At 49.7% G+C, this 9698-nt stretch overlaps 3 protein-coding genes across 4 annotated transcripts in view; 2 read left to right on the top strand and 1 right to left on the bottom strand.

Annotated features, from left to right (window-relative positions):
• Window positions 1-220: 220 nt before the first annotated feature.
• Window positions 221-3397, top strand: Mrm2 (Mitochondrial rRNA methyltransferase 2). Its single transcript, XM_077634281.1, has 2 exons — window positions 221-608; window positions 1274-3397. Exons 1-2 carry the CDS (start codon window positions 263-265, stop codon window positions 1714-1716), a joined length of 789 nt encoding a protein of 262 aa, XP_077490407.1. The 5' UTR covers window positions 221-262; the 3' UTR covers window positions 1717-3397.
• Window positions 1802-2884, top strand: LOC144101206 (zinc finger HIT domain-containing protein 2). Its single transcript, XM_077634280.1, has one exon. It carries the CDS (start codon window positions 1802-1804, stop codon window positions 2882-2884), a length of 1083 nt encoding a protein of 360 aa, XP_077490406.1.
• The window catches only part of raptor (regulatory associated protein of MTOR complex 1), a 50246-nt gene continuing 43686 nt past the window's right edge, over window positions 3139-9698 (bottom strand). The window contains exons 25-26 of one of the 2 annotated variants that reach the window (XM_077634276.1): window positions 9293-9422; window positions 3139-7455 (exon numbers count right to left, since the gene is read on the bottom strand). In XM_077634276.1, coding sequence (XP_077490402.1) covers window positions 7390-7455; window positions 9293-9422 — 196 coding nt within the window. In that variant the 3' untranslated portion in view covers window positions 3139-7389. The remainder of the gene's footprint in view (window positions 7456-9292; window positions 9423-9698) is intronic. The other variant, XM_077634277.1, reaches the window with a different exon arrangement.

Raw genomic sequence — 9698 nt, 5'->3', positions numbered from 1 at the left:
TGGCCCGGGAACGCCAGCGCCGCCTTTGACAACCTCTCGTACAGGTCATCTAACAGACGGTTTTAAATTTTTACCACACTCCTTGCTATTTCAAGAGGAGAAAATTTCTAACCGGCGCCAAGTGCGCCTTCAGTATGTTTCCAAGCCAAAATTACAGTGCGGTGATGCAAGAAAGTTGTATCGTCCTATCGCCGAACCTGAAGTCAACATAAGTCGATACGAAGTCGCATCAAGACAATCCAGCAATATTTAGTTTGTTCTCATGGATGCGATTAGATTGTTTGCAAAGTGCACCCCGTCACGTCCAAGCAGCGCTTCGCAGAACTTGCGGCGTACGGTTCATGCGAGCGCCGCCCTCTTGAAAGTTCAGGCGCAGAACTTAAAGGGTAAAAGTAAAGCTTCCCAGGACTGGCTGACGAGGCATCTCAACGACCCGTACGTGAAGCAGTCACGGTACGACCACTACCGAGCGAGAAGCGCTTACAAGCTACTGGAAATCGATGACAAATACGGCATTCTAAAACCTGGCTACACCGTTGTGGAGTGTGGAGCTGCGCCTGGGGCATGGACACAAGTCATCGTCGAAAGGATTAACGCCAGCGGAAAAAGTGAGCGGCCTTGAGTACCATCGGCACGTGGGTTGGGACCCCAGCGCAAACGCGAGAAAGGATTACGAGACGTCTCGATGAGCGTAACGCGCGCTTCTTGAAGCGAGTAGGTGTTCGCATTATAAGGCGGCTGGTATTTCACTGTCAGTTGAGCAAGGACCGCTGCATGGCGAGCGCCCTTGAAAGGTCTTCAGCTATCGTGAGTTCGTTCAACCGATAACTGGCCACCCTCGACTGCGTTTTCTCCCGCTCGTCTGCCACTTCGGCCAATTCCCCCCTTTTTTAATATCTCTCGACTTTCGGTCGGAATGTCGTCAGTGCGCGCTCGCATACCGTGCTAAGCATCCGCAGTGTACCCACCGTTGAGTTACCTTCGCCACGTTGCGCTTAGTCCAAATAGTGGCGTCACTGATAGTCAGTAAGACGGGCATAAATTAGCGAACACGCATGACATGTGACAGGTGCGCTTAATGTCACGGTAAACACCTGGACATGCACAGCTTCGTAGAGCACAAACCATATCTGTTGTTTTTAAAATTCTGCTGTCATATTGCAATGTTCAGCTGCAACATTTCTTGCTTGCCAAAAATGCAAGTTGTCAGTAAATGCATTTACGCTTTACAGCTAGCAAGCGCAACACTGACTGCACCTTATTTCTGTTCCAGATTACAGCCTACCAAAAGGAGTGGCAATTGGCTTAGATCTCTTGCCAATTGACCCTGTTCCTGGCGCCACCTTGATTGGCAACACAGATATCCTCAAGCCTGAATCCACAACAAGGGTCTTGCAGTGTCTCAATGGCAGGCCTGTGGATGTCGTACTCAGTGACATGGCACCAAATGCCAGTGGTGTGAAGTCGCTCGATCACGAATTAATCGTTGCGCTCTCCTACGCGGCTCTTATGCTCACCTTCCAAGTTCTCGGCACAGGCGGGTCTTTCCTTTGCAAAATCTGGAACGGGAGTGAGGCGACCAGGCTCTCCGACGACATAAAAAGGTTTTTTCGGTTTGTCAGCTACGTGAAGCCCCCCGCAAGCCGGAAGGATTCCAGCGAAGTGTACATCTTGGGCCGGAATTTCAAAGGAGCTGAGAAGCAGCCAGCAGATTAGCCAGGACGGGCATACATTTGTGAGAAAGGGCTGGGCCGAGCGCAGAATTGAGCCAGCTGTCTGTGGGACCTGGGCTGCAGCACCAATGCAGGAGTGTGAGGGAGCGCCCAGGCCGTGCAAGTTCTGCGAGGCTGCACTTGCCAGGTACACTTGTCCAAGGTGCAATTTTGGGTTCTGCTCCGTCAAGTGCTACAAAGATGCCAGACACCGGGGCTGCAGCGAAGACTTCTACAAGGACTGGGTCCACACTTACCTGCGCACCGAACAGGCCAGCCCTGAAAGTAGGCAGAAAATGGTTGCCGCCCTCAAGGCTGCCCAAGCAGAGACCGAGGGCGGTGGCGAAGAAGAAGCCGATCACATGGCCGAGCTTGTACAGCGCCTGGAGCAAACCGATATTGATGTCAAAACTGCCTGGAACTATCTGACTGAAGACGAGAAGCAGGAATTTGAAAACTTGATCGAATCGGGTGATGTTGGCAAGCTTGTCCCGCTTTGGAAACCGTGGTGGGAACAGGTACCCCTGGTCACTGAGCTGACTGAAGACTCCGGGCAGACCAGTTGCTGCTCTGTCCAGCCTCTCAGTGAAATAACAAGCCGGGCACCTGCTGCATGTGTCGTGAACAGTGTGCTCAACGTTCTGTGCAGTTACATCCATGTTGTAAGGCTGTACAATGGAGAAATGATTCCACAGAGTGCAGACGACTTAATTGCCACCAGCACGGTTCTAGCAGACGACTCAGTGTTCTGCACTGCTGCTGAAGCAATCCAAGCTGTACTGCAGAATGTTATAGCTACTCAAAGTGGAACAACTGCTGAAGAGCTGCCGTCTTTACTCAGCGCTGTCCGGAGGTTCCTGGGAAGCCCAAGGCTGCAGGACCATGTTCTGAGAGCCCTGGATGAAACTCGCAGTGCTATGGAAGCCGCAACAAATGTGCGCGGGTGCGAGAGAGAGTTGAAATTGAGACTCCGGCGTGCTGTCAAGAAAGTTGAGTACATGATGTCCTGGGCCGCAGAGCATGGTGACAAGCTGCTTTCGTGTGTCAGCGACGTGGATGTCGAAGCAGCCGCAGTTGCCACGGATATGGCGACATTTGAGGAGACTCGGAAGCGAATCGAGGAACAGAGAAAGACCGCAAAGCCTAGGGTAATGATTGAAGAACTCAACTAAGTGTCGCATACAACATCGACATCAGTGCTGGCATGAGACATCAATTCCATGGCAGTCTGCAGTTTAAATGAGTGAGATCATTTTTTCTTTTTTCATGTAAACTGTGTAGTGTCCGAAAGTAGTGAGACTTCTTTAAGCCCCAGTACATCACAATTCCAGCACTGGTGTACATGATCAGAAGTGCTATGCTTATAAATCTGCAGTCTATGCAGACACTGTCGAAGCACAGCAGAGCACATTTCACACAAACAGTGTGCCAACAAAACAATTCATGTTTGATGATTGTTAACAGCGCAGGGACAGGGACATGAAACAACTGCTGTACACAATGCAAGACACAAAGCGAGATCTTAACACTGTACAGTAATGACAAGGGCAATGCTCTGACTTGTTCTGCACAGACAAAGTTTCTAAAAGGCAAGTTGCTGGACAAAGCAACTTTGGCAAGAAGAGAAGATCGTGTACTGTACTTTCATGACCATGTACTTATATTAAACATCTGACACAAGCGTACGGCTTGAGGATTGTGAATTTAAAGCTGATGTGTGCTGGAAAAAAAAATAAACATGATGTGCTCATGCACAACTTCACCCTTTGCAAAACTTCCAAGGTTAACCCCTGTCCTCCAGTGAGTGCCAATACAGTAGATTCATTCCACTTTAAGCAAATGCCACTGCAACTATGATGGAGTCAGCAAAAGTCTTGGTGCCGCATGCAATTCACTGCCCCAAATGCAAGATATTTTGCGCATCTGTCTTCCGGCTGTGTGCAACTACAGTAGCCAGTGAGGCCAGGGCAAAAGCGTATTCCACAGCACAAGCACTTGACGATCGCAGTGCACTGCACTGCAGACTTTCATTGTGTCCCAGCTATAGAACTGGGCTTGACTGCAGAAGTCTGCTACCACTGCAGGGAAATGTGATCAACCGTAATGACCATTTAGCTACAATCACATCATCAAACCTGCAAGGATGCTAGGCATCGTTGCTGCTTAGTAAGCACAAAGCTTGGTTTTAAGCAGTATGCTGTGGACTGCACCTGCCATGAAATGTACTTTCGTGGATCCTCCACAATTATCTCAGCTGTTTAATGTGATTCAGACCTGCATACGGCCGAGTCTGGGTCTTTGGTGCAGTGAAAATGATGTTGCACCATGAACAGTGCCAGATAAATTGGGACACGGCACCTGCTGATAACATTGCCTAGTGGCATGAATGGGGCTGGCTTATGACATGATGCACGGCTTTGGAACGCAGTGATGCAATTGCAGCCAGGCAAAGCATGCCTGAAATTTAGCCTCGCGTGTGAGGGGGGAGGTGACCAATGTGCCATGCACGGGGCTATTTCCGTGATGGCCAGCTGCATGAAATGTCGCAGTGTGCTCCTGTTTGTTTTCCTAACGTGGCAGCCCTTAATGACTTTGCTGCTGCAAGGGCACCATTTGGGTTTCCACGTGGAAAGATTGCGAACCAAATACAGCGATTGAGAAATGGAAGGGGCGGTGTGTTGTGGGGTGCCACTTGCACATCACCAGAATTGTGCTTCCACAAGCAGCTTACAGTTGCCGAGCGCCACAGGTGGTCTGCTGTTGGACAGCCTGCAGCAGCACAGGAGAAGCTCTTCAAGCTGTGGGTGTCGTGTTCCCCCGTTTCTAACCGGTTGCCACATTTCTGCTGATGATTAGCTGACACGAGTGAATGGCACGGCCTGTGCAGCTCTGGCATTCATCGTAGCCATGCCACAGTTGACATAACCACCGGCAGGCCTCCAAGCTCTGCTTAGCATCCGAATCTTACAGATGCAAGACTTCCTATGAAGTTCAAACCTGCTGTGGCTGCTGCCATGTGGTGCCACAGGGAACAAATCCATTGCAGTGCTTCTAACATGCACACACTAACTAGGCCATTTCAATTTTTGTTGACAGCCTGCAAATTAAAACAATGTGGGGGAAGCCACTCCCCAGCCAGACTGAATAAGCAAACTACTTGTGTGCCACATGGCAGCCAGCACACGCAACTGCACTATCAAGTTCCGCAACGTGGATGCAGCGCCATGATGCAACTTCAGAGGTACAGCTTCTTGCAGTGAAAGATGGTGTCAAGAAACGAGAAAACGCACTTCAACGTGCCTGTTAACGGCCACCGTACCTGTAGCACAACTTCCTTAGAAAATGAACACAAAAAAATTTTCAGGTTCAGATCGTGTGAGCAGATGGCATGATCCAGCCCGTCAATCGTCCTGTGGCACTCTGTACACCTGCTCCACTTTCCCGATACAGCATGCGACACGCCATATTCCCTCTCCACTTTTCACGCCCCTCGACTCTTATGGGCAACAATGGTGTCTTTCTTGTTCTCTCCTGAAACCGGAGAGGCACAGATGCCATCACTGGACACTTTTTGCTACAACAGGTGCTAAGAAATTGAAACATAATCAGCTGGTTCCTGGCACATAACAAGATGGCCACTGTCAACAACAGTGCATAGCTAAAACCCAACAGAACACTCAGTAAAGAAAGGCGCATATGGGTAAAGCCGAATCAAAAATAGCAGCAGTCAAATACAAAACTAGAACTTAACACAACATGGTCTGAGCACTGGAACTGCATTAACCCCTTGCGGTCACTGTAGTAAGGTCTCGTCCGATGTCAGATAAGAGAGGTTCTAGTCAGATGATTTCTTGAGCACCTATGAAGTGCCACTGTGCCTGCTTGTATTTCGAAACAAACAGCCCAGCTTTTTCACTCGACCTGCGACTCCAGCTATTATATTACATATATGTAGCTCCTCAAGAAATGCTGGTGTTGTGCGCTGCAGCATGGCGACATTCTCGCGATGCTTGCTTTGAGGGATTGTGCGAGATTAGTGACGGTGAAGATGAGAACTAGGTTCTGCCTTCGTAAGGCCCACTGATGCCTGCTAATCCGGGTGACAACAGTGACCACTACTGTGCATACTATGCATTTTCACAGAAACCTGTGAAATGGTGAAGGAAGCTTTCAAGACTCCTTTTTTCTGGCTGCTGGAAGTTACTACATTCATGAGCAACCACATGATAGCATCACCGACTGCGGCTAGGTGCTTGGACAGCGAAGGCACAGAGACGCTACAGTACCAATGAAGCCTTGTCGAGCAGCTTTCAGAGGTGCCTGCGTTCAGCCCAACAAAAGAGGACCCACCACACATATTCTGTGTGTGCAAAGCGGGGCTAGATGAAAAATTACACGCTTCATTGGTGAGAATTATGAGTACGGCACAAAAAAAAAAAGAGAGAGAGAGAGAGAGCGACCGATAAACAAGCAGAGGCCAATGAGTGAGACTGTTCTATGACAAAGTGTGCACCAAACACCCTGGCCTTCACTACAGAATATACTTCCGAGGGTTACCACACTTTTCAAATCAGCACAGCATATGTGGAGGGTAAATCCCTCATGGGATGTTTTAGCACAGCAGCAGTTTTGCTTCATGCCATCAGAATTGCAGCTGTTTATGGCCGGAACAGCCAAAAAGACTGTGCAACTTGGTGACCACAAAGGGTTAATGGTGCGAGGCAGTGGCATACACAGAGTGAGAACCATGAGCCAGCTGCATGACAAGCTTCCAGTTCTCGGGCATGAAGCACATGCCAAGACAAACAGTGCAGGCAACTTTACTAGCGCACAGGAAACACCACAATAACAAGTACTACCCCCTACCCCTTCCTATACACAAGTTCTGGCCAGCCCTAGTAAAATTCGCCGCCAAAAACAGTCTTCAACAGTAGGCAAAACAGCCTGCAAGCTCTGACTAGGCAGTCTGATGAGACACACTCCACATTATTCCCAAACACAGCAACCTTCTCATCAGCATTCCTAACACACACGTCCCACAACTTGCCTGTGACCATGGCTGCAGTTCGGAAAGTTTGCCATGGCGTCGCGATGACTACGGTGCAGTTGCCTTCTGAATCAAGAACTGCGGGCACCAGCATGATACAAGTCCTAAAAAATTCTGAATCTGCATTTGAACGGCTACGTGCCCGCTCCGGTTAGAAAGAAGTGCAGCCGTCCACTTCAGGCACAGTCTCCGACCGGGTGACAAGCCAAGACACACAAGAGAGCAGGCTACCGGCGACAAAGGTCTCACATTGCAAAGCTAACTACAACGCTAACCTCGCAAAATATCGGCTTATAAAACAAAGAACTAACTGCAGGGCCAGCAGCTACTGCTGCTAAGTCAACAGCTGCAAATAAGTTGACGACCAGACATGGGCCAAGCACTGGCCATACTGTGCTCAGCTGTAATAGCAGCAAGTGAGCACTAAACAATGGCGTCCTGGTTGCCAACCACCTCTTGCATTACACTGTGCACAGGGTCTGCTGCACAAAACTGTGGCGTCGCTGAAGCGTCCAAAGGCGGGGGGAAGGGGGGGCACTTTCCATTGTGTTAAGGCACAGATGCTCACACCTGCTGGCCGCATCAGTAAAGCACCCATGTGGCGAGGGCATCTATGATGGGGGCTGTTCGTCAGTGCTTCCGGTCGGTTGTGTACACTCCGATGATGGAGTCGCTGCTTCCCGATGCCAGGCACATCTGGGCACAAAGAATCGTATGAGCTCATACACAGATACATGTTGTGCTTGGTCTCTGCAGGTGAACTGCATCAGCGAACAAGGCTTAAAAGCACACTGAAGACGGACGGAAGTTGGCCTGCTGCATTGACAGGGCACCACGTTCTTATCAAAAAGAGACCACTCTCGTCAAAAACAACGCTTTTAAAAGCTCAGTGAACAGGGCACATTCAATTCGCTTCAAAATCTTGATATTAAAAAAATCACCTGGGCCGAATGGCATTCCTAGCGAATTTTTGAAACATTAGGCTCCTTGGGTTTCCAAATATTTGCATGTTTTATTCTCTGAAACTGTCTGTGATGGCCAGATTCCAAGCAACCTGGGAACAGCCAGAGCCTGGTCTCTTCATAAGAACGGTAGCAGATGGAACATTGTAAACAATTGCCCTATTTCATGAATTGCAACACTTTGCAAGTTTCTTGAAACACGTCACTCAATTTCTCGACATATTTTTTTTTTGCACCGTCTCTTTTTCACTCCGCCTCTTCTGGGATGACTGCTATTTGCGTTTTTCTTTTCGTGACTTGAATTTTGAGTTCTCCGAGTGCTCTGAAAGAGCCAGCTTAGTAGCCATGCGCCTCTTTCTTACTCGCTCCTTCTGGAGTGAAGCTGCTATCAACTCTGGGAGCAGGTGCACCATGTGCCTTTCTGTCTGCCGCAAGCAATGCCCATGCGGCATTGATCTCTGGCCATCTCTTTGCCTCAATAACGCATATTGCCACGCTGCGTCAGTCGAAAATTCACTCCCAACTGTTCAAGCCCTAAGTCAACGAGCGGGTGCACTCTGCGCCTACGTGCCTTTTAGTCTGCTAGTGGCAGACCGAAAGGCACTTATGTTCATCTCAACGTACGTTCAATCTACGTTATTCTACATTCAATCGTCACTCACGGAGTCGTCAGACACCGAGCTAGTGCTGTGCTCTAGTGCATGCTCATCCGACAAGAAGTCGCGCAGCATGTCCGCTGTCAATGTGTAGCTGTTGTTCCGCACTTCCATCACTTAGCAGAGCAGCTCTTCTTTCAGTTCGGGAAACTTGCACGGCTTCCCTCGGAAAACGCGCTTTTTGCAGCTTGTGTTCCTGAATGCATCCTTTTGGTTGCACCAGTGTCGGACGCACTTCTCGTCTACGTCGACTTTCCTGCCCACTGCATGCTTGCAGTGTTCGAAAGCAAATTCCCAGCCGTGTAGCTATCAAGGTGCTTGCCCATCATGCTAAAATTGCAATGCTCGGCGGCAGCAAACACGTTACCACAACTCTCGTGCCCTTGACAGCCACAAAAAGCTGGAGCAGGTGATACTGATGCCAATATGGTAGCGGGAGCTTGCAACGGAGGAAAAAGTTGACAATGATGATGAGCGCGGCCTCGGACGCCATCAGTGGATGGCACCTGGAAGCTCCTGTGCGCATGCGTGGCCTCCGCGATCAAGTGCACCGCTGCTCACAGCTGGAGCTGATCGCGGAGGCCACGGCGCATGCATTTCGAAGGCTATTCCCGCATGGGTAGTGGAGAGTTCGGGTGCGGCCCTTAACGGATCTTTTTCTTTTTAATATTTCCTTCAGGAAAACTGGGTGCGGCCCATACCCGGGCGCGGCCGTTACAGGCTTTTATAAGGTATACGCTCTTGCAGGCAATTAGCGTGTCATGACAATGCACCAGTGCGAAATTACACTAAGAAAATTGTATCCAGGTGTCCGCAGCCTGAACAACTGTATCGGCCAGCATCATCATCGTCGGAGCACACTGTGATCATGCACTCCACCTCCCACATCCCTCACTCAAAGCGCCTGACAATCACCTTGTACGGGTGGAAGGCCAGGCAACAAACAGGACCCACGCGCTGGTTGATAAACCAGTCATGGTGGCGAATGGAGCCCATGTTGTCGCCTTCCTTGTTGAACACGCTGATCTGCTGGCTGGCTGAGCCACTGCAAAGGGAGCACCACAGCTGCTGCCTCACAAGGAACACTATGGTACTTGCAGCACTCGGCAATCATAGTGCATGCTCAGCTGAGGGTTCCGTAAATGTCAACTTTGGCAGAAACATTTACTAGCAGTAATGGCCCTCACTGTAGACAGACAGACATGCCTTAATGCCCTGGCTGCGGTGAACTGCAGCGCCACCTTTCTAAAAACTCAGAATGGCTGCTACGAGAATATGACATCACAGATCAATGCTACACGTTTGGAAAAGGAAAAACAGA

The sequence above is a fragment of the Amblyomma americanum genome, chromosome 8 (assembly GCF_052857255.1).
Source record: "Amblyomma americanum isolate KBUSLIRL-KWMA chromosome 8, ASM5285725v1, whole genome shotgun sequence".
In the NCBI taxonomy this organism is placed as follows: Eukaryota; Metazoa; Arthropoda; class Arachnida; order Ixodida; family Ixodidae; genus Amblyomma; species Amblyomma americanum.
The sequence above is the reverse complement of the archived record's forward strand: the minus strand, read 5'-3'. Positions and strand labels throughout refer to the sequence as shown.

Bases quoted from the DNA above. Each gene is read 5' to 3' on its own strand.
- LOC144101206 (XM_077634280.1), top strand. From the start codon at position 1,802: ATGCAGGAGTGTGAGGGAGCGCCCAGGCCGTGCAAGTTCTGCGAGGCT.
- Mrm2 (XM_077634281.1), top strand. From the start codon at position 263: ATGGATGCGATTAGATTGTTTGCAAAGTGCACCCCGTCACGTCCAAGC. The intron at 609-1,273 runs GTGAGCGGCCTT...TTTCTGTTCCAG, and splicing joins GATTAACGCCAGCGGAAAAA to ATTACAGCCTACCAAAAGGA.